The 22,540-nt window shown below is 37.5% G+C and overlaps 5 protein-coding genes across 12 annotated transcripts; 2 read left to right on the top strand and 3 right to left on the bottom strand.

Annotated features, from left to right (window-relative positions):
• Positions 1-78: 78 nt before the first annotated feature.
• Positions 79-7,507, bottom strand: LOC129570086 (sorting nexin-14-like). Of its 2 annotated transcripts, XM_055449491.1 has the most exons (8): positions 7,231-7,507; positions 6,881-7,142; positions 6,736-6,811; positions 2,188-2,243; positions 1,260-2,113; positions 1,051-1,192; positions 670-988; positions 79-571 (listed from the first exon to the last, which is right to left on the bottom strand). In XM_055449491.1, the coding sequence occupies exons 1-8, from the start codon at positions 7,350-7,352 to the stop codon at positions 186-188; spliced, it is 2,217 nt and encodes a 738-aa protein (XP_055305466.1). In that variant the 5' UTR covers positions 7,353-7,507; the 3' UTR covers positions 79-185. The 2 variants fall into 2 exon arrangements, with proteins under 2 accessions (XP_055305466.1, XP_055305467.1); XM_055449492.1 differs by lacking the exons at positions 6,736-6,811; positions 6,881-7,142; positions 7,231-7,507 and adding an exon at positions 2,583-2,699.
• Positions 2,655-6,666, bottom strand: LOC129570085 (uncharacterized). 2 transcript variants are annotated; one of them, XM_055449490.1, is made up of 6 exons: positions 6,094-6,666; positions 5,717-5,831; positions 4,055-5,477; positions 3,902-3,993; positions 2,904-3,844; positions 2,655-2,828 (listed from the first exon to the last, which is right to left on the bottom strand). In XM_055449490.1, exons 3-6 carry the CDS (start codon positions 5,465-5,467, stop codon positions 2,713-2,715), a joined length of 2,562 nt encoding a protein of 853 aa, XP_055305465.1. In that variant the 5' UTR covers positions 5,468-5,477; positions 5,717-5,831; positions 6,094-6,666; the 3' UTR covers positions 2,655-2,712. The 2 variants fall into 2 exon arrangements, with proteins under 2 accessions (XP_055305465.1, XP_055305464.1); XM_055449489.1 differs by having other exon boundaries at positions 2,904-3,993; positions 6,094-6,663.
• A 161-nt stretch (positions 7,508-7,668) lies between the features above and the next one.
• On the top strand, positions 7,669-8,924 carry LOC129570089 (protein tantalus). Its single transcript, XM_055449494.1, has 2 exons — positions 7,669-8,087; positions 8,187-8,924. The coding sequence occupies exons 1-2, from the start codon at positions 8,035-8,037 to the stop codon at positions 8,758-8,760; spliced, it is 627 nt and encodes a 208-aa protein (XP_055305469.1). The 5' UTR covers positions 7,669-8,034; the 3' UTR covers positions 8,761-8,924.
• Positions 8,925-10,298: 1,374 nt separating this feature from the next.
• LOC129570053 (A-kinase anchor protein 1, mitochondrial) lies at positions 10,299-19,019 on the bottom strand. Of its 6 annotated transcripts, none has more exons than XR_008688090.1 (6): positions 18,354-18,992; positions 12,507-13,648; positions 11,955-12,342; positions 11,730-11,863; positions 11,419-11,587; positions 10,299-10,489 (listed from the first exon to the last, which is right to left on the bottom strand). XR_008688090.1 is itself a non-coding variant. In XM_055449428.1 (5 exons), the coding sequence occupies exons 2-5, from the start codon at positions 13,632-13,634 to the stop codon at positions 11,513-11,515; spliced, it is 1,725 nt and encodes a 574-aa protein (XP_055305403.1). In that variant the 5' UTR covers positions 13,635-13,648; positions 18,354-19,019; the 3' UTR covers positions 10,299-11,512. The 6 variants fall into 6 exon arrangements, 4 of the variants coding, with proteins under 4 accessions (XP_055305403.1, XP_055305404.1, XP_055305401.1 ...); XR_008688089.1 differs by having other exon boundaries at positions 16,543-18,770; XM_055449428.1 differs by having other exon boundaries at positions 10,299-11,587; positions 18,354-19,019.
• Positions 19,020-20,409: 1,390 nt separating this feature from the next.
• LOC129570052 (HIV Tat-specific factor 1) lies at positions 20,410-22,349 on the top strand. Its single transcript, XM_055449425.1, has one exon. The coding sequence runs from the start codon at positions 20,608-20,610 to the stop codon at positions 22,162-22,164; it is 1,557 nt and encodes a 518-aa protein (XP_055305400.1). The 5' UTR covers positions 20,410-20,607; the 3' UTR covers positions 22,165-22,349.
• The last annotated feature ends 191 nt before the right edge of the window (positions 22,350-22,540 follow it).

The following is a 22,540-nucleotide window of genomic DNA, read 5'->3' as shown; positions in this document are numbered from 1 at the left end:
AGTTTTCGTGTTGTTGCTGCATTCCGGTGCAAATAGTCGTTGGTGCGTTTTGAATGGACATGAGAAAAAAAAAACAAATTACGACAATAAAATGATTTATTTGAGATTCATACGATTACAAATGTACAATGAAAATGTAAATTTCATATATATATATAGTTTATTTGGGTATTGGTAACTTTTTTTTACACTTTGGCCATGTTATCCAGCTCGGGATATATTTCTCCAACTATCATATCAAATAAGGAATACATAAGCTGTTTGTTAAGTGTCGGCGACTGCAATGTGTCTGCAACGCTGGCAAAATTTGGAGAGATTTTTGAAAGACGATTTCTGGCTTGTCGTTGATGTTCGAGTAATTCCGTAAAACTTGGCTCTGGCTTCTTTTCGTCACCGAATAATCGCGCATCGACTGTCCGAACTAAGAGTGTTAGCCGGGGCTCATAAAGGGCTATATGCAACAGTTTATCTATGCCTTTGCATAACAGAGCATCAACTGTTGATTTTGATATGTTGATGAGACCCAGAATCAAGCGGATGATAAAACGGCTTACATTCAAAATGTTGACCACTGCAATGAGATGAGATATTTAGTAAATGTAAAAAAGGTCTGTTAAAACTGAAGGAAAACGTAGCAAACTATGGATGTCTTGTGGAAAAATAACTCACAGATATAAATCAAACACTCCGATGGTCCTTGAAGCCATTGCATTTGTTCGGCCAGTGCTTCTTTGTTTGGTTGTTTGACTCCATACGATTTTATTCCGAACAAATCACCGAAAACCAGACTATGTCCGGGCGGATGTGGTTTCACGTCCGTTGGTTTGATTTCCTTCATTTCAATCACATCTTCACCAACGTCTGTACTCTGTTCGATTGACTGCATAAACGTGCAAATGAATGTGTCCAAATTTTGGCCCCGTTCCTTCCTCAGTTTATTCGCCATCGTGTATATTGTTGAATTGCCACCCAGATTTGAACTATTTGCCTATGACAAATGACAAAGAATGATTGATTTCTGTCAATTAGAAAAAAGTGAAGGTAAAATACCTGTGGTTCATCGGTAAACGCATCCCAAACGGTGGGAACTTCGGTGGCTTCAAGAGGTGCGCCGTCGATTGCACCGCGTATAGCTCCCTTCAGCTTGGAGCTAAAACGAGACACTGGCGTTCCCGATTGCACGTCGGATGCTCTGAAGAAAAGTCAATAAAAATATAAACACCTTGGAAATGAACAAAGAAAAAATCATAGATACTAACTTAGATTCGCCCGAGTCCGATATTTCACGGCTGCCGTAAACCATTTTGAAGTATTCTGGAGTTTGGTGGAATGCTCGTTGCCATTTGCTCTTCAAACTGTTTTTCACATCCTCTTGAGCTTCGGCAAGCGTTGCTACTGGCTGCTTGAAGTCTCGCTCCATCATGGCTTGGTATGCTTTTAGTAGTGTTTCCGATTGTTGTTGCAGTGAAGACAGTTTTGCTGGGTCAGTTGTGATTTTGGGGTCCATCAATTCGGCATTTAAATTGTCCACGTCTAAATAGAAACGAAGAATATCAACGGCTCCCTCTCGCTTTAAGAACTGCATAAACATATAGAGCTGATGCTGATCGGTGAGGAAATCTGTTCCTTCATTTGATGGATGCTCATTATCTCCTTTGTTTACTAGGCCGCCTCCAATAGTTTTATCGATGAATTTTCCCAAGAACATCACTTTTTCGCCCTTGGATTCGACTAATTTCGATGAGGATAAAGTGCGTTTTTCGGTGGCTTCGATGATCATGGCATTGAGCCAGTTTGGAGAGCACAGTACATCCATGACCGGCAGAAGCACCCAACAAGCCAACAACTCACGACCCAAACTGAAAAACACTTTACTATCGAGGTTCTGATTGATGGACACGCATCGAGGCAGCAAGCATCGGGCAACAGCTCGCAGGTAATCCAACTCCGATTGACGGCTGCGAACAGCGGGGTGAATTTGATATTCATTGGCATAGAACGAATCAGCCAATTTATCAAGTGGAACACCATTTTTCAACATTTTTTGAACAATTTCATGGTGGTTTAAGGCGCATGGCAACAGCTTGTTGCTTATTATTTTCGGAATGTCCAACTGGAATTGAAGAACAAATTGAATCGATTATCATTCAATTCGGCCCTAGGTTTTATGTCTTTCTCAATACTTACATCTTTAATTTTAAGAATTAGGCGACAAGTTGCTTCTCGGAGAATGTGCCTTAAAGCTGTACCCAAGAAACAATTGTTAACGCAAATACATCCATTACCAAGCGTATGTAAACGGTCGAATTAAGGCCCGCATTTGTGTGTTGTTTCAGTCATTTTTAACGTCACAATGGAAGTAGAAAAAAACGGTAAAAACAAATCAATTAGAAGGATATAAAAACGATTATGATAACAAAATAACAAATCACGTGTGAAACAAGGTCATAAATGGACCCACCTCGAGTATCATCCAACTGTACGCTTCACTTGAACTAGGTCCATTTATGACTTTGGTAAATATTGGTGTGGATATTGAAATTGACCAACTGACTGAGAAAATCTTACATACAACAACTTACCTACGGGTTTAACCCGTATTACATCGTGTATTTGCACACACATTTTAATGTACAAAGCCACAAAAATCAAGCTTTGATAATAACTAATCGTTAATGTTTTATTTTATTCTCTTGATCTACGCTCTACTTTTCATCGACAGCATTTGATTGGCCGACTCGATTGGTCATCTCGACATTTTGGCCAAATCCTTTCTGGTGGTAACACAAATGATTCGTGCACATTCAAGTCGAAAACCATACAACGGCCTAGAATGAACGAATTGAACTCGAAATTGAAATACAATAAAACATGAATGTGATTGTATTGTGTAGATCACATACCTCTGTACAAGATGCACTTCGCCGCACAGATGTCACGATGCCAAGTAGCAGTAAAAGCGTTCTGATCATTCATTGGGCTTGAGTGCCAGTTTTTCTGTAAGGCTATTTTCTTTGACCCCAATAACCCAATTCCTTTATCAGTTGCATCGTAATGTATTCGCTGCCATAATTGTGGTTTGGCCTTACGATTTTTGACACGAATCTTGCAAATACTTGTGTCACCAATTTTCACAAAACCTGGCAAATCGGATTCCGCTTCCGGCTGTTTGGTTACTTTACGGCTGCGATGGCCTGCAACTCGACGTCGTTGACGTAGTTCACGCCGTCGTATGCGTCGATTGTACCGTCTCACTGCCTCTTCGGTATCCAATTGCTCTGGATTGTGGCTTTCGCGCTCACTTCGACGCTTTTCCCGGTGCTTCTCAGCTTTTTCGGCTCTAGTTACATTTGCTGTTGGCTTTTGGCTGGCATTTTGTTTTCGATCACGTTGCTTGCGCCGTCTGCTTCGATCAGTCACAATAACCGGTGGGAGTCTCACATCCTTGTGTGGGCGACAATCTTTGCACACTTTGAATCGGTCACTTTTTGTGCTTCTCGGAAATCGCCGCAAGCAATTGGCACAGGTTTGTGATGTATACGGCTCTGGTGTAAGCACAACATCCGTTTTGCCGTTCTTTTTTAGGCTAACTATGAATTTTCGCTGATCCGGTGATCGTTTTGTTCTTTTCACACCGATTTTCGAATTTGATGGGAACGCCGCATCACCAAGGAATACAACTCCTGTCTCATTGTTTGTTATGTGTTTAGCCATCAAATCCATTTCGCGATTAGACTCGATGTACTTGTGCAACGATAGCTGTGCGTATTTTCTTCTGGCGTATGTAGCCAATGAATCTGTCAGCATTTTGATTTTGTGCTTAATGAATGATTTCCATTGTGATCCTCGCGGCGATACGGATGTGATCGGATAGCTTTTCAAGTCGCGCTGTTCTTTGTGCACGTACTTTCTGGTCATTTTCGTGGCCTGTTTGTCGCGCATTCCTTGTCGCGCACCCCAGTGATATTGAATACTCGATAATTTGATGTTGGTCTGTGAAATGAACAACAACAATGCAAATCTATGTTAATTTTCATATGATATTTCAACTTACTTCAATTCCAGTAGCGAGAGTCCGACGCACGCAGGCCATTTTTGTTTTCTGGCCGGGATCAATTCCTGACTCATACTTGTAACCGCCTTTGCTGACTGGCTTTTCGTACTTTGCTTTGATTTCAGACAGAGTCACGCCGGCTCCTTTGCGTTTGGGTCTGCTAAACAACACCGACACGGCACTACTGTTGGTTTGAATTTTGTGGTAAAACTCCTTCGAACCGGTTCTGAGCTGTCTGATTTTGTCCATATCGAACACAATTCCCCATGCCTCGTCTTTGTTCTCGCCTTGCTTGTAGTATGTACGATAATCAGCACGGATATCCCATCCCCGTTCATTTCTCAACTGGCCAATGATATCAATCAAATCATTATGGTCGAATGGTATGTGCTTCAGTTTTGTATCACTGAGTGGAATTGCGGCGAAATTCTTCACTTTTGGTATCTTCGGTACCGACGGCTCTCGATTGTTCACTGGATCACGATCGTATGCTTTCCACTGTTGACGAAGGTGAGCCGTATCGATCAAAAATTTCTCTACAATTCGTTGCATGCCTATCCACATCCACAAAGACTCGAACCAGTCCTTTTGAATGTATTCGTACATTGTGAAGTATTTTACGAATGATGGTCCACAAAGCTGAGACCCTTCCTTAAACAGTATATCCATCTTCCACTTTCGACTTTCATCATCATCATATGTCCAATCTTCATTGCACATCAAATTTTTTATCGTATTTCGAATGTCAATGTCATCGAAAGGCAAGTATGATGCATTATAAATAACGTCAAGTGGGCTTCCTTTGTGATTGAATTCATGGCACTTTACACGTAGAAAGTGGGTCAATCTCACCCAACAGTGCGTCTCCAAGTTTGTCTTCACATTGGCCACATACTGGTCCTTGAGAGCATAAACTTGACGGGTCATTTGATGGCGGCGTGGCCATTCAAAGTTGGGGCTACCTTGTGTCACCATCGCGAGAAATGCGTCTGGCATTTGGGCTGTGAGTGGATCGTTGATGTTGTTCGATGTGACACAGTTGAAACAGTCCGTTATCAAATTTGCTCCGTTTTGATTCACGAAGAAGTCAAAATTGCCATCATCAAATGCTTCGTTAATTGTGTAGAGCATTAACATCGATGCAAGATGCATGACTTTCGTAGCATTCAAACATTTCTCGAAGAACTTATGGATCAGAAATCCTCTTTCTGTTTCTGTTAACTTCGGATTAATTATCGAATTAAATGCCAATTTGATCGCGCCGATTTCGATTGTGCCATTTTCTGTCGACTGTTTTTCTGGATCTTCTTTCCGATTGACACGTTTTTTCTTCACAATTGAGTGCTTTTTCATCTGGACTTTGTTCTCCCTTGGCTTACCAAACGTCTTATTGTGCCGCTTACGCCTCGCCATCGCGATGGATCTAAACGAGAGAAAATAAATTGTAGAACGAATAAAATGTTTGTTGCAAGCGATTGTGAAATTAGCTAACGCTACGGAAATCGAAAACAATGCACTGATTGATCGCTTCAAACGAATACGATAACAATGTGATGATATTCATCAGTCCGTCGCCATAAATCATGTCGAAACATGTACACCACACGCAAAAACATGATTTTACGCTAATTTGTTGCAATTTTCTACGTTCACTAAACTCACCTCGGTCACAATAAGTCCACTTCGTATGAATCCAAACGATTTGAATAGATCAGGCTTCGTTTGCTCTCTGTCTCTCTGTCTCAATGCAGATCTCGCCTCAAAATTGCGAAATAATCTTTGGAAAAAATAAAACCACAATCCATTAATTGTAATTGGTAACAAAAAAAAATTGGAAAACTTGTTGTGATCGAATTAATTTATATTGTTTTATTCGCGTCAATCAATGCAATCGGTCTAGAATATTGCGATTTTTCCCGTTTTGAACATGTCATTACATGAAAATGTGAACCGGTATGACGAAACAACAATTTCACAACAATTTCCAAAATAATCCACAATTTAATTTGTGCAAAAACTCTATTCTTAACCGTACATACCTGTAAAAGGGTTTTGGTTTCGCAATTGAAGCAACTATTTCGCAAAAAAAATTGCCTTCTTTCGTTGAATGTTCACTCACAAAAATGTGCGTCAATTTCTTGTCAATGTTCCTACACCAATGAGCCGCTGTGCTGAGTGACATTTGCAAAACGAATCGTTCAACGTCAATGTTTTATCCTTTGAACACCACATTTGCACGGCGTGACGGTTGCTGCGTCAAAACTGCTGTTTTACGAATTGGAGACAGAAAGGGAAATCTCCAAAGAGAAGCAAAATGTTTTTGCTTCGACAGTTTTTTATACTGAAAATGATTATTATATCGTGCATATTTCTAGAGCTAATGAATAGTTTGAAGATTTCAAGTGACATTTACAATTGAAAATGTTGCACAACGGTTCTGATTTCTCAATTGATTCAAAGATGAAAACGATCAAATCTGTTGTACATATATAATTCTCAGTCAGTCAGTCAGTTTTCACACACATTATTACCGTCACAAATGGATGTGATTCGAGTGTAGCGTACAGTTGGATGATACCCGAATTTCATCCGATTCGGACGGGATTGTATGTGAATTAATGGCCAAATGCACCACTGAAGTGGGCAAAAGCATTACTTAATTTAACGGTAGAAAGCATTACCTGTAACGAAATCTTCGTTTTTCGATAGAAGAGAAAACCAACTTTCCACAAATGCGTTCAGTATTTTTGTGTAGAACTGTGAGCACAGAAAACGATTTAATTTAGTCATTATACGTAAATAGCAAACGTTCTCATCAATACATACACTAGAAACCGCATCATCCAATTCACGCGTAATAAATAATCTGCGCCATGGTTCTCGGTCTGGAGCCGTTAAATGGCGATTGCATTTGATGATGCCACAGATATCACAGTCAATGGGCTTGCTCTTCGGTTCCTGTTTTAAGCCAAGGTACTTTTGAACTTTTTGGAAGCCATACGATATGCTCGATTTATGCTGTAACGCAACAATAACTGCCGCACATCCAGCCGCAAACGAAAAACTTATAACTAAGCCAAAGAAAATACTGAAAAAATAAATGATTCAATTTCGTTAATTTGTGTATTCCAAATCGAAAATGAGAGTAAAAACGATGGGTATGCATTGACAATCACCTGATATGGACACTGACAATACATGAAAAAAGCAATATCACAACTGATATGGACAAGACAACGACATCAGAATAAAACGAATTCCATAATTTATTCACACTAAAATCAGTTTCCGTGGTCATTTTGAATGCCTACGGCAAACACAAATCAACAATATGTTTTTACTTTATAGTGCGTTGTATTCATAAACAAAAATGGTGCAGTGTGTCACTTCGATCCTATATTTTTGTATAGAAAAAAAAACCTTTGATCTGTCAAAACAAACAAAAAGGCCTGAAAATCGATTCGAATCGAAAAACGAATGAGAAAGTGTTGCCGCATGACATGTTTCGGTAGCTTGGCGCGAAAAATCAACTGTCAATTTTTGCAACAGTATGCAAAAAGCAATTGAGGATTTTTTTTTTTCGATTTTAACTTTTCAACTAAACAACTTGAAGGGGGAAATAATATGGGATTGAAAAATGTTGGAATAAATTGATTCCCCATTTGTGTCTACCTTTTTCCAACTTTCTCCCACATTTTTCGATTTTCGAATGCGCGTCTCGAGCAACACCAATTTGACAGTTTGAAATAAACAAGAAAAAACGAAAAAAATCACTCGAACGTATGTATTCCTAACAAATTGTGATCGTACGATGTTTTAGCATAATTTCGAAACGAAATTTCGTTGCATTGGCCTAAATAGATTTAAATATAATTCATTCCAATTCAAGTATTTCATAGTAAAAATTGACGATTGCAAGGAAAACGTCGAATTTGTTGGAAAGTCAAACTTTCAGACAACCAGTGCTCATTTTCATTATTATGCTGAGCGGGAATGCAACAACCTTAAAGAATATCATTCATCTGTTCAATCAGTAAGTATGCAGCAAACCATTTCAGCGATTCTAAACGCATGTTTTTTCCGATATTTCAACCGATATTCAATGTTTGATTGTTTTTATTCATTTTTGTAGTAAACATTTAACTTTGACCAACGACTATAATACAACACAAGCACTAAGGATCGTCGAAAAAAGTATGTCCACATTAGATTTAAGCGAACCCAACTCACCAGACGAATTTGAAAAACCGACTGAAAAAATGATGAGCAACGGGATTGGAGCCCGCATCATGCGTCGCCTGCGGCAGAACAGCACAGAAGCACCCAAAGCAAAAACTGAACTGAAGAAGAAGAATCTCAATCCAAACTCGAAGGCCATTGAAAAGCTGTACTTGAACAAATCATTGGGCCGCATCAAGTACACGCAATTGGAAACCATCTACGAGCACGAAGACGAATCCGATTCCAGCGCAAATGCAACAATCGATGGAAAGAAAGTGTTTGGCAAAAAAACCAAGCGCAGCGTGGCATGCACCGATGGGCTGAACACAACAAAAACGTTGAAAGAAAAACGGAAGCGGCGCATCAAGAAGATTTTCGGTGTTCACAAAAAATTCAAGAGCATTTCGATGAAAAACTTCCTGGAACGTCTTCAATCCAGCGAAACCGTTGAAGTTGTCACACCACAGTCGATTGTTGGAGCATAATCAATGATTCCTAATCTATAGCATACAAATTTTAGCATATCCACATTTATCGATACATCGACTCTTTTTCGCCATAATCCCTAGAACACTAAGTTATTTATATACGAAGACTGCCTTGAAAAATGTAACAGAATTTGGAAATAAACCTAGTGTCTGTCTATAAACTTGAATCGGATTCAATTTTTTCCCTGAACTTTATTCCTAGAAATAGGTGCTGAAAAGAGTTAACTTACTGACGACTGTGCAGAAAAGGTAAGTTTCAAAAAGATAAACCGAAATAAAATCAGAACAATATATCTCGTTGGACCGATACTGACAGCATGTTTAACCACGATTAGCATGTCGTTTCACTTTGGGCTATTGGTACTTACCTACCTACGGTTTCTTGATGCCGTTTCGATGTTGTGTGTGTACTCCAATAGAATTCTAAATTCTCTGAATTCAGACTGAATCAATTTGATTGAAGTGGCTATGACATAACAAGTTGACCGGCCGAAATCGTTTCTATCTAAGTAATTCATCGACTTGATTTCGAGTTCAAAGTGAAATTCACGTAGAAAGTCAATAAAAATGTGGAAATAATCAATCGATAATCCACCATCACTCATACATCTAAATGAATAGATAGTCCAGGTTGGAGTTACAGTTTTGCGTCTCTCGTGGCTATTTTTGAAACGGAGTGCTGGGCTGGAATTCTAAGAATTCCACCAAAATCGTTCGGAATTATTTTTTTCGCACATAAGACCATATTGGAGTGAAAGAGAGAGATTTCACTATTTTTCTGCACTCCACCGAAATTATTCCGATAACTCAAGGAAGAGTGGATTGTGTGAGAAATAATTCCAGTGGAGTGCAGAAAATTAGTGGAATCTCTCTCTTTCACTCCAATATGGTCTTATGTACGAAAAAAATAATTCCGAACGATTTTGGTGGAATGACTTAGAATTCCAGCCCTGTTTTATTGGCATGTTATCAATCGATTTGTCCATCTAAAGCAAAAATAGTCACAAAAGTGAATTAAAGCAGATAAAAATGTGCAGATAAGCGCTGGATACTCAATGTGATTGTTTTTATATTGCTCATTAAGTAAACAATCTATTTAAAATCTATTGTTTATTCATACACTTCCGATGGAAAATGTTAGCTTGGCTTTTTTTCATACAAAAACAAATATGGTATGATATTTTTTTTGTCAAACAAGCAAACATTTGATCGATATGAACAAAATTAAAATGAAATAATATTGTTGACACATTCAAAACAGATCAAAAATTGATTGTTTACACAAAATGGCATTGAGCAAATGGGTAAAGCATTTCGTTTGTATAGTTGGAAAGAATCTTCTGTTGATTGGACGACAAAAAAAACTTGCGTTTGTTTTCCAACCGAATCATGTTTCGATATGCGTCATTAACTGTTAATGAAAAATACTTTTGGTTGGCACATAAATATACCATAACGTAATTTCCTATGAATACCATTCGGGTGATGGCCATTCCAAGGCATGCTGACGGGATGGCAAAATAAAAACACTACAATTTTATAATGAAAACCAATGAAAATCTTTAATTATCATAATTATTTACATTTTTTTAAGTTTATGAATTCTTAACCAATCTTAAAATTAGGATCTTCAATAGAACGAATATTTTCCGGTTGATAACTAAGGAAAAATGATCAAACTTTTTTTGAATTTTGAATGAAACCAAACGAAAAGAAAATAGAGTAACTATTGAGGAATAAGAAAAAAAAAATAAAATTTGTGTAAATAATATGTTGTAATCGAGTAAAATTTGTGTGGTAAACGAGAAAAAAAGATTGAAATCAACATTCTGAGGTTATTTGAAATATGTACTGAGCTTTTGTCAATTAAACCAATTGCAAATGATAATCAAATTTTAATAGAATACAACCGAAAGCAATAACGATTAAATAAAGCATGCATCATTAACAATTTCGCTAAACTCAAAGCCTCATTACTCTTGGTAAACATTGTGCATTCATTCTGGCTGAAATTTGGTTCAAATCAGCAAAATTTAACGGGGCAAAAAAATGAAGAGATCTAAAAACAAAAATCGAAATGAATTACGTTGGAAAATATCAATCGTTGGCTATTCGGATTCATAAATTTTAATACCAAAGAAAGAAAACGTGTTCAAGTGAATCAATCCGAAATAATCAGGAATTTCAATAAATTCTCTTTTGTTATAATATTTAAAAAAAAAAAACAGTTGGTAAAAAAGCGTTTCATCTGTGATCAAAGGCAAATCGAACTGAAACTTTGTGAGTTCAATTTCTTCTTATTGGTTTTGTGTTGCATCTATATTTTTTACTGCATCATGAAGTGCATTTCTTTTTAATTTTGCCATTTTTCTAGTGAGATAGAATTGTTATGTTTACCTCCAATTTTTTTTGTATTTTTTTGTTATTCTAAAGAAAATTGTTGTTTTTTTCTAGTATTTTGTTTTTTCTCATTTTGTTTAAAACTTAATTGAGTCACGTTCACGAATAACAGAGATTAACCATTCATAAACGGGCAGCATATAACAGTTTGTATATATCATTTGTGTTTGAAGTGGTCCAAATCAAATAATCGCAGAAATATTACTTTACTCGGTATAATTATCAGTTTTTTGTTTGCTTGCTTTCATTTCGTACCTAATGCTCGTGCGGTATCGCTGTTTTGTTTTATGCTTAATGATGGGGACCTTATTCGCCTTATCATAAATATCTTACGTGTACAAGCGTATGCTTACAACGTAGCCATTGGCTCACACCATTCAGCATAATTTCTAGCCACTAGCTCTTGATTGACAAATACAATATTCTGAAAAAGTAAAAAAAAAACCGTTGAATAATTAAGAAAAATGTACATTTTGAAAGGTGATGATGAGTGTGGATTTTTTCATTTTATCGCAATGATGAATATTCCATTGCCAACAGATGTATTAAAATGTAGTTCAACTTACATTTGGACTTAGAAATGAATATAGGTGGATTTCTGGCACGCCAGTTTCCGTGTAACTAGTTATTTGGGCTTGTAGTGTTCTATATTGGGTTAATTCGACTACAGCTTGAGAAGCTTCTATGCTCCATTCTCCACCTGCAAACGAAATGCCGAAACGATTTATATTGAAAACAATCTCGAAAAAAATTTGAATGGATTTGTTTATTCACTGAAAACGATGACTCACCTTTCGGTTTGATATCGGCTAAACTACATTCAATGGCTTGGAATGGAACTGTCATGAAATCGGTTCTAATTTGCCGAAGCTCAGTCGTTTGAATTTCACAGTATCCACCGAAGTCTAAATACTTAGCTACACAGGTTGTGGCTTCTGGTTGATAGTCAATGATTTGCAAGCGATACCAATGACCATCGATTTGACCAACACAAACGGTGCCGATGCTGAAGTTTGGAAGTGCTGGTGACTCGAATGATGCGTAACTTTGGTTCATGCAATTTTGCAACACATTCAACGACATATAGGATGGATGCAATGGCTGTTGCAAAAACAAATGACCACCATTGATGACTGATGATACGGTCACATCGTTGTTGATACCATCGATCAAGTTTAACTGTTCGTTACAAAGAAACAAACAAACAAATAAATGATAATTCGCATTTTTTCGTTTATGACTTTTGGCTAATAATCATCGAAATAATTAAAGCATTTTATCGATCATAAAATATTAATGGGAAAGTTGTGAATCTAGATAAATGGGGCAAATAAGACGTTTACCTGCAATCGATTGGAATCAATTTTTGATATGGCTGCCAACATTTCAGCGGTTTCCACTTCAATATCGACCCGTTCTAAATTTGTCTTCGCTGGCATTTTGCTCTTAATCATTGCGAGTGCAGCGTCGATTTGTTGTTGGGTGCCTTGCAGTGTGCACAATTTGTATTTCTTGTATTTGATTGGATGCCGTTTGATGGAAATGTTTATGTTGCATTCATCACGAATTTTCCGTACGGTCGCACCCGTTTTGCCAACCAAGCAACCGACTAGCGTTTGTGGCAATTCAAAATCGTACGATTGAATTGACGACAATGTTTGGCCACCTTCCGAATTGGCCGGACTTGAACCTTTGCCTGAGTCACCTGAATCGTGCGATTTATTGCTGCACAAACTAAGCGGTGGACTTGCAACGGGCAATGCACGTTCCGGTTTCTTTGCATCTTTCTTACTGGATGTTTCATTGGTTGCCAATTGTTTCGAAGCTTTGGATTTCTTTTCGCTGCTCTTTGCTTTGCTTGAACTTGGTGTTGTCTTTGCGCTGGCCGGACTCTTGGTGACCGATGCAGGTGAGTTCGATGGTGGCGAAGTGGTTACGGTTTCAAAGGAACTTTGTGGTGATTTATTTACATCCATTGTAGACGCTTTGACAACAACGGCTGGCTCGTTGGTTCGAATGGTGAATGAGAAACGACGACGGCAGGTAATTGAGCCGGGCAAATCAACTGAATCCAATGAATTTTCTTCAATTGAATTCAATTCGAGTTTATTTTGATCGCTTTCGTTCGATCCGCTTTTCGAGCGTGATGGTGATGTTTTGTGTGGCGTAATGTCAATGGGTGCCGATTTGCCAAATTTAAAATCAAATGAATCGTTATTATTTAGTGCTGACGATGACAATTTTTTCGGTGTGCTTCCGATTGGCAATGAAGTGCTATGTCTTAGATCGACGCGAGGTTCGCTTGTTTTTGCACTATTTGATTCTAAGTTTGTGTTCAAAGTCTTTTTTTCACTGGCTGATTCTTTATCACCACCTGAATCACAATGAATTTTTTTTCTGCGAAACCATATCAAACTCAATGCCAATGCAAATGGTATCGTTAAAAGTATAAGAGGATTTTTCAAAACCATGATGATTTAGAATGCTGCGGAAAAATAAATAGAAACAAAATTACCAAAATTAGAATGGATCGAAAGGTTTTTTTTTCGAATGGATTTTATGTAAAGTGTTTATGTTATGATCGACAATTTATGCATTAGTATGGTATATTTCTCCATGCCAACTGATCGGACGAAATACCATAAATAATATCAAGAACTTTCAAATTCTACCACACACACATACGCACATACACACGAAAGCGAAAAAAACAATCTCTTTGATTGAATCATAATCTAACAAACCACATGTTCGCTGAAAAAAGCCATTGAGAAACCGGCAATCGATCAAAGTGAAATGCGGTTGTCTTTCTTTCTACTTTGTTTTATTGGGTTCAACGTAGAAACAATTTTGATAGAAACAATAAGCAAAACCAGTTTTTTAATATAGTCCCAAAGATCAGAATAGAAAGACACAAATAATATGTGTATATGAACGAGTTGCCACTTCTAGAATGTCTCAACAGATACTGATTCAAAGAAAAACAACAATCTATAGACACGGATAGTCAAATATTATCAACATGTGTATTGCTACATAGTTAAATATTGATTATATGCTAGTGTGAGTTACGTGGCTTCAACGTGGCAGAGACTGCAGCCCATAACTAATAGCGATCACTGAAATTCCACTCATGAAAAACACATGTAAAAAGAGCGAGCGAACGAATACGTGCGAGACGACGGAACGAACATGAGCTAAAGACGCAATGAATAAACTTGCTTTTACTCTCCAGGTAAACCGGTATACTTTGACATGCGGTTGAATAAAATTCTGATCCAATTGATCGGATTCAATGTGAATTCACCGGAAAACCCACAATAAAACGCAAACGTTTCGCTTATTATCAAATACTTACTCCATTGCTAGTTTGGTGGCGTACATCCATATTGTAACAATAGAATAGGAAAATTAGATGCGAACAAAAGCAAGAAAAAGTTATCAAAACAAACAACAGTCGCGTAACTGGCTCAAACTTCGAGCAGTTTTTTCTCGGTTATCAATTTTCTATGAGAAAAAAAAACACAGTCACCGTAGGCTCAACGCTCGCTGTGTATTTTTAAAAAGAAAACAATTTGTCGGAGGGTCGAAAACTGATTGAGCTACGTTTGTGCCTTAATTTTATTTCTTCCTCAAAACACAAATGTGAACGATAAGGAATGGACTAGACTTTGGAGTTTCTATTTTTGTGCGCATGTAAATTTTATAAAACACCGTTGTGATGACTGAACTTCCCGACTTGTCGCGCTGTGTATGTCACACGGACCGTATGGACGAAATTAAAAAACCTAAGTAAACACAACTGAGTCCCGTTCGGGTGTGATGAGCTGACATATTTTTTTTTCATTCAATCGGCGAAGGTATGGAAAGAGAAAACCTTGATTAAAATATGAAACACACGCCGCACCAAAACATGCACACATTCATGCATTTGTGAACATATATGCTTTTAATACACACGAATTCAGTGGGACCCAATCAGATCGAGAAACGAAGCACTCGATCGGTGAAATATACGTTACACGCGTTTGAGACAGAAAAGGACAACAAAACGAAAACGAAAACGCAAACGAAATCGTTTTTTTTTCGTCGAAGCGTATTAGCATGCGATCAAGTGCCAAAACTTGATATATAGCCAATAGTTATGCGCACATTGAATTGGAGATTTTTATCATTTGAACGAAGAAGAAAAAATGAAACGAGTAAATGTCGCTTTGATAGCTTTTTTACCTCGAACGACGCATTTGAAGCGTATTTTATATCGGCGTGTTATGGCTTATCTTTCTACTCTCTCATTTGCTGGATACCATTTACTAATATAAAGAAGAAATGAAACTATTCACGATGCCAACTACTATTACAAGAACGTTGTCCTTAACACATCCAAAAAGAAGTTCGCTTGTGTGAAATTTTCGTCGAAGCTACAGGTGTATGACAAAAACGAAAATTCGAGCACACTTAAAAAATTAATGATATGCACGACCTATTGATTGTTACTATGCCATAATGTGACAAGTGAATTTTGATTTCATTGGTATAACCGAAGTCCCTACAAACCACAAAATTAAAGCACATTTACATAGCTCGTCAATAGGTTGCCCGAATCAAAGACGATATCACTTTCACTTCAAACCGATTAGAATGAGCGAGAGATGTAACAAAATGTCACATCAATGTAATCTAAATTGGGTAAGTCTATTTCGATCGGGGAATAGAAAAAAATGTCGGCTATAGCGCAAATATAATAAACATTTTGAAATTAAATCAGACGAGGTCAGGATCATGGCAAAGTGTTATTCAACGACCAACTGCCACTTCGATGGGGCGTGACGTAAATTGATAACGATTTTTTCTTCGGAACAAATTTTAAATGTTCAGGGAAACTTCTAGCCATAAAGCAATGTGTTAGTTTGAGTTTGTTATTGTTAGCAATGACAAAAAAAATTACGCATTTTGTAAAATTGCTATTAACTTTTAACGAATTCCCAAGAATTCATTTTGGAATGACAAACATCCGTTAGATGAAAATGCAACCGTTGATGTGTCGTTTCTTGATTGCGTTCGTTTGAAACGAATTTTAGACTTGAAAACAAAAATCAATAAAAAAAAATTTCTACGAAATTTTTAGTATGTATGTGTATTGACAATGGGGAAGTAAGTAGAAAAAAGCAGGCATTGGGACCAACGCAGATGTTCATGTGTCAACTGATAAGCATATAAAATTTGAGTGGCGAAAATATATTATTATAAGCTTCCCATTGCGCTGATAGCAATGAATAATGATTAGATAGATAGATAGATTATTGAAAAAAAAAGAACATGATGGACGCGGAAAAAAATGAAACATGAGCTCACTACTCATATTAAAAAATATCTTACCCGAGATTTGGCTATCCTGTAGCCAAAAGTGCTTGAAAAGTTGATTTCGATTTTGATCGATCAATATTGGCGTGTAATCAATAATACATTCGTCAAACAAACTAAAATAAGCGACAATAACCAATTAGCACGCGTTGAAATGCGCTGATAAGAAGCGAAGTATTCAATGCGAACAAAGTATGCGCTGGCCTTTCAATTTTCGTTGTCGTTGTTGTGGTTATTTTCGCCGTTGTCGCACCGAAGCCCATTTATGTTACTTCACCGATTTATTCGTTAATCAAACAATTTACTTGAATCTGTGTTTATTTTCATGGTTCAACAGATACCTTTGCGAAATACGATTATCGTCGGCATTTTTTGTTTCGATAAAACAAATAAAATGCTTGATATTGTCATTGGATAAACATGTGATTCGGATATACTCATGTGAAATTGGCGATATGGTGTAGAAATGGCAACGGGTGCAAAGTGTCGTGTTGATCAAATTCGAAACGCCCGATTCTTAAACTGTTGTCATTTTTATTTAAACGTCTCTTCATTCCATACAAACAATAAGAAACCATTGAATGAGCGCATTTTTTATTCGGCAAATGTTTATACTGGATATTTGTGTAAATCCAAACATCCATCATTCGATGATTGTTGTTTGCCGAAAAAGAAACGATGACTTGCAAAGAATTTCTTCGTTGTTTGTATTTATAAAGAGACTGTGGGAAGCATCTATTTCGCGCGAACACATATATGTTGATGTATAACTGGAGTGTTTTAATCTCGGTATTTCGGTTTTTGTGGGCTTCGGCTTTTCTGCACCTTCGTTCCATTCTACGACACAACATTGAAACGGAAATGCCAACATTTTCATTCGCACAGTAGCGAAAGTCAGTGCGATTAGATCACTTGATTACGGCATACAATGTGCTATTGAATATACTTCTTCCAGGCACTATCACTCGCGTACATTTGCTAATTGAACGACGCACTTAATCTAAAATGAATTACTCATGAATTCATTCTCGCTACAAAAAGTTCCCGAAAAAAAGCAGAAAAAAACCATTTAAGAACTTTTCGCGCGGAATTTGTCGACGAATGTGTTATTTCCTCTATGTTATTTAAGACGGGATTTGCAGTCACGCCGTCTTTTACCGCATTTGCTTGGTCAACAACTTTGGTCGCTTCAAGCGGGCACATTTTTTTTGCAAATGACATTTTTTCTTCGTTTCATACATACGCATTCATACCATTCATGCAGAGGTGTCGCTTAATTCGATGAATAAATTCCATCATTTTTTAAAATTATATATTCGCAACACGTGCGCAATATAATCTTCTTTGTTCTTTCTTTCACGGAAATAACGCAAAAAATAGATCCAACAACAAGAAGGACCCAAGACACATACACACAGATCGAATAGTATGAATCTTTTCCTTTTGACTGGTTTTTCATTAGCCACCATTCGCTGTGCGAAACAGATTGTTATATTTATAACAACGCCGTGCATGCATCACTGTGTATAGCTACACGAACATTCTACTTTTATGGGCGATCGTCACATTTTTCTTTTCACCGTTCAAATTCAACTGATTTGAACTGATTTTTGTGGGTCGCTCTTCGTATGTATGATACGCTCTTTTTTTCTTCTTTCGTTTTGTGAAATACGTGCATGCGGTTTTTTTGTTCTTCCTTTATACATTCGATTGTCTCCATCTCTTTTCCAGGCATTCTCTTCGCAACCCGTTTTTTTTTGTATTTGGCATCGTCATTACAAAAATTAATTCCAATTTTCATTTTTATTCTTTTGGTATGCACTTACGTGACGTTTGTTTTTTACAGAAAAGAAGAGATATTCAGATTTGTTCGCTCTTTTTGTCTTGACGGTACGATCTTGCTACGCAATTCACACTTTTATTCCGCACTATGTCCTTTTTCGGAAATCGCTTTCAATTCGTGCCTTCTATTTTGTTTCCTTCAATTATTACGCTTGATTTTTCTATTTGCTTTGCTGCTTCAATGATATTTTGTTCACAATTTTCAACTGTTTTACTTTGTTCAACTGTTCACTTATTGCTTTTCCATGTAATGACGGTAAATCAATTCACTTTATTCGTAAATTTCATTCTTTTCAAGCGATTTTTATTGCTCGCGAACACTATGGTTATCCACGTGTCTGTAAGAACGAATTGAATGAAGTGTTTTTCCTCTCAGTCTCTTTGCACAATATCGCCTATACGGAAAGTGTTGCAGCAGCTAAATAATCATGGCGACCATTCGAGCACATTTACATCGGCACAAAAATACAGGCAGCTGCCGGTATTATTTTGGATTCTGAACGCACACCATGAAACGTATACATGTGTGTTGGTGCGGTGCTACGTGTATGTGAGCATTTCGCTCAAGACGTTCCCATCACAGTACACGACCGACCGACCGACCGACCGACCGAATGTGAAGTAATTTCTTTCTTTCTTTTTTTGGAGACGATGAGAGCGTACACAATATGGCTGTGTGTGCGTGGGCAAGCTACAAAAGTAGGCGCGCATTTCGATTTCGCCTCAAAGCAGTTTTGATTTGTCGCTATCACCTAACCTCTAACCGTGCCGAAATTTGTTTTGAATCATGTTCAACTCAATCAAACAAATGCGATAACGAATCATCCGTTTTGGACCCACACTCAATTCGATGTTTTTTTAACAGACTAATTGCATTTTATCATGATACATATTGCATCATTTTGAGTCCTTATTCCCCTTGTGAAAACAATGTGATGAAATTGTTTGAATTATTTTATCATGTCTGTTGATATTTCGCAATAGCATGTAATCTGAGTCATCATCAGATTCGTTGCTAGTATTTTTCCATTCCCCAGGCGTACTATGTACTTGTGTTGCATTGCGTGAGAACTCTCTCGCAATTTCTTGACAATTCGTCGCATATGTTAACACTCGAGCTTGGCGCAATTTTTGAAGTTGAATTTTCTACAAGACGAATTTCTTTTGCATCGTATACACGTCGTCCAATTTGAGTCTCAAAATTTCGTTTGAAACTCTTACTTTTTTTGTTTTTTTTTTGTCAACAAACAGTCGTCGCTTGGTAAAAGTCCAAATGCTTGATTGACCTCGTTCGGAAATGCATTTGTTATCATAATTCAACGACAAACAAGAGATTAGTGATTGTTTAACCGCAAAATGACGCTTATTTTTTTCACACACAAAAAAACGTCGAAGACAGCGCCGTAGCCAGAAAAAAAAATTGGAGGGTGCAAAATCGAAATTTTTCTTTTGTTGCACCTTTGAAACCCGATTTTGCTCCCGATTTTGTTGCACCTTTGAAATTTTTGGAGGGTGCAATGCACCCATTGCGCCGGCCTGGCTACGGCGCTGGTCGAAGAAATACCACAACGAATCGAGACTACGAAAGAGGGAAACGATAAAAAGAAAGAAAGTGACTTTGAAATGTCTCATGTCATCTTGTTATGTTAATTCAATTAAAAACAAGTTGAGTACAAATTGTACTGTACAAATTAAATATTGCTTCTCCTTCCAATTGTCCTAGAGAATTATTTAATGAAAAAGCTCGCTGAATCGGCTGCCATGTCAGAGCTAAATGATATTTTTTCATATCAAATTATCTTTCTATTCATTGTCGTCTGTATGCAGACAACGACTTATCAAAAAACAAAACACATTTCTCTTTTTCTGCTTTATAATCCATTCGAATCACGTAGCAAAGCGTATGGTTGGATTGTTCTTGTATGAGTTTCAGTGTAGCGCAGCGAATTCAACTGTGACAAGAACTGCAAGAATTGATAGGTTGTCCATCTGCTGTAAAATTCCATGTGGCCAACCGCGGTGTGCTGGTTAAACATTTGTCAAAGTGGCAAACGTCAAACATAGTATATTCATCTGTTTATATAGATTTTTTTCACCGCAACGAAAGAAGAAACTGTTCAAAAATACCTCAAACAAAGAAGCTGATAATTTTTTTTGTTTCAAATGAAAAGTGCAAACGGGTTATTTTTGAACTAATTAATTACAAAATACAAATTGTAAGAACTATTGGTTTCGAAAATGTCGGATGAACCAACGAAAGTTGCAACCGATGGTGAATTGATTCCTGAGAATGGATCAAATGAGCCGTCAAAGAAAGATGAAAGTGCAAATTCTGAGAGTCAACCCAAGGAAACCAACGAAATTAACGAGGAGGATGTGAATCAAACTGCTGGCAGTAGTGTAGATTATACAAAGTGCATGACTTATTCAGACGATGGAACAGCCATTTACACTGATCCGGCCACAAAGTATCAGTATGTTTTCGATAAAGAAAAGAAGCAATGGGTACCCAAAGACTCAGGTGAAAATAATCCGTATGAAAATGAATATTATCGATGGTGTACGGAGACAAACCAGTGGATTCTAAAGGAGGGTGCATCAAGTGATGCTGCGAATGAATTCGAGAATGAGCACTACAAGTGGAATCCCGTCACTAACGAATGGGAAGCGAAAAATGGTGATCAGAAATTTGCAACGTCTGTGTGTGTCGATGGGCAACGTTTACACACCGATTCCGATGGAGTGGTGTACTTTTGGGATGAAGAGAAAAAAGCTTGGTTCCCAAAGATCGACGATGACTTTATTGCAATATATCAAACCAACTATGGATTCATCGATAACACCTCAACGAAACCAGCCGAGACATCCTCATCACAGCTCAACAAAGCTAAGCCGGAAACAGAGGCGAAAACAGATGAACCATTAAAGGTGACCACCGGCAAACGAAAAGCTAGTCAACCGCAATGGTTCGAAGAAGCGCCTGAGCAATGCACAAAGGTCTACGTATCCAATTTGCCGGAAGACATAACTGAAGAAGAATTCATTGAGGTTATGTCGAAGTGTGGAATGATTTTCCGTGATCCAAAAACCAGAAAATTGAAGGTGAAACTATACGCCGAACCGAATGGACAGTTGAAAGGCGATGGTCTAGTGAGTTATATACGGGTTGAATCGGTGAAGCTGGCCATTGATATGCTCGATGGATATGAAGTGCGAGGACGCAAAATCAAAGTTCAACGAGCTCAATTCCAAATGCGTGGCGATTACAATCCGAAACTGAAACCGAAACGAAATAAACAAGACAAGGAAAAGCAGAAAAAATTAGAATCAAAATTGTTGGACTGGCGACCAGATAAAATGCGCGGCGAACGTGAGAAATATGAACGTGTTGTCATAATTAAAAATCTCTTTGAACCGGAAACATTTGACAATCATGTTGATTTAATCATTGATTATCAGAATGATCTTCGTGAAGAATGTTCAAAGTGTGGCACTGTGAAAAAGGTTGTCATCTACAGCTCTGAACCAGAAGGTATTGCCGAAGTTCGAATGGGTGATCCCGAAGAAGCCGATATTGTTGTTAAAATGATGCACAGGAGATACTTCGGAAAGCGATTGCTCACCGCTGAATTGTGGGATGGTAAAACAAAGTATAAGGCCAATGAATCAGAAGCTGAGACCAAAGAGCGACTCTCCAAGTGGGATGAATTTCTCGAACAGGGTGATGATGATTATGGAAAACCAAGTGAAACACCAACAGCTACAGCTACAACTATCGAAACGAAGGAAGACTGAAGTGGATTGTTTATCATGAAGTAAAAAAAAACAATAAAGATTAACATAGAAAAATGGCTTTTATCCCAGAGAGAAAATAATCAGATGATGTATTTAATTTTAGATACGAGCATTTTTTTTTTGGTCAACTTATAGCCACTTAATTGTGTAACGAAAAAAATAAAGAAGTTGCAAACGAACACAAAGATTTTCTTTGTATTTATCTTTTTTCCAACTCAACATTATATAAAGTAAGAACAATTCATTCAAGTCATTTAAAAGCAGCGATTATAACGTCCATCAAATCGACCCTAGCACAAAACGAAACAGTTATACAATTTCCCCTATTCTATTTCTATTGTTGTTTCATTGGTGATTTTCATGAGGAACGACGAAG

This window comes from Sitodiplosis mosellana, unplaced genomic scaffold (assembly GCF_009176505.1).
Source record: "Sitodiplosis mosellana isolate CC-2019 unplaced genomic scaffold, AAFC_SMos_1.0 Smas_scaffold_47, whole genome shotgun sequence".
Classification (NCBI taxonomy): Eukaryota; Metazoa; Arthropoda; class Insecta; order Diptera; family Cecidomyiidae; genus Sitodiplosis; species Sitodiplosis mosellana.
This window is presented reverse-complemented; position numbering and strand designations above follow the sequence as displayed.

Coding starts and splice junctions, on each gene's coding strand:
- LOC129570089 (XM_055449494.1), top strand. CDS start 8,035: ATGCTGAGCGGGAATGCAACAACCTTAAAGAATATCATTCATCTGTTC. Junction 8,088..8,186: donor ATCATTCATCTGTTCAATCA/GTAAGTATGCAG, acceptor TCATTTTTGTAG/TAAACATTTAACTTTGACCA.
- LOC129570052 (XM_055449425.1), top strand. CDS start 20,608: ATGTCGGATGAACCAACGAAAGTTGCAACCGATGGTGAATTGATTCCT.
- LOC129570053 (XM_055449428.1), bottom strand. CDS start 13,634: ATGGTTTTGAAAAATCCTCTTATACTTTTAACGATACCATTTGCATTG. Junction 12,343..12,506: donor TTGATTCCAATCGATTGCAG/GTAAACGTCTTA, acceptor TGTAACGAACAG/TTAAACTTGATCGATGGTAT. Junction 11,588..11,729: donor ATTCATTTCTAAGTCCAAAT/GTAAGTTGAACT, acceptor TTACTTTTTCAG/AATATTGTATTTGTCAATCA.
- LOC129570086 (XM_055449491.1), bottom strand. CDS start 7,352: ATGACCACGGAAACTGATTTTAGTGTGAATAAATTATGGAATTCGTTT. Junction 6,812..6,880: donor TGGATGATGCGGTTTCTAGT/GTATGTATTGAT, acceptor CTGTGCTCACAG/TTCTACACAAAAATACTGAA. Junction 572..669: donor GGAGTGTTTGATTTATATCT/GTGAGTTATTTT, acceptor ATCTCATTGCAG/TGGTCAACATTTTGAATGTA.
- LOC129570085 (XM_055449489.1), bottom strand. CDS start 5,467: ATGGCGAGGCGTAAGCGGCACAATAAGACGTTTGGTAAGCCAAGGGAG. Junction 3,994..4,054: donor CTCTCGCTACTGGAATTGAA/GTAAGTTGAAAT, acceptor TTCATTTCACAG/ACCAACATCAAATTATCGAG. Junction 2,829..2,903: donor GAAGTGCATCTTGTACAGAG/GTATGTGATCTA, acceptor CGTTCATTCTAG/GCCGTTGTATGGTTTTCGAC.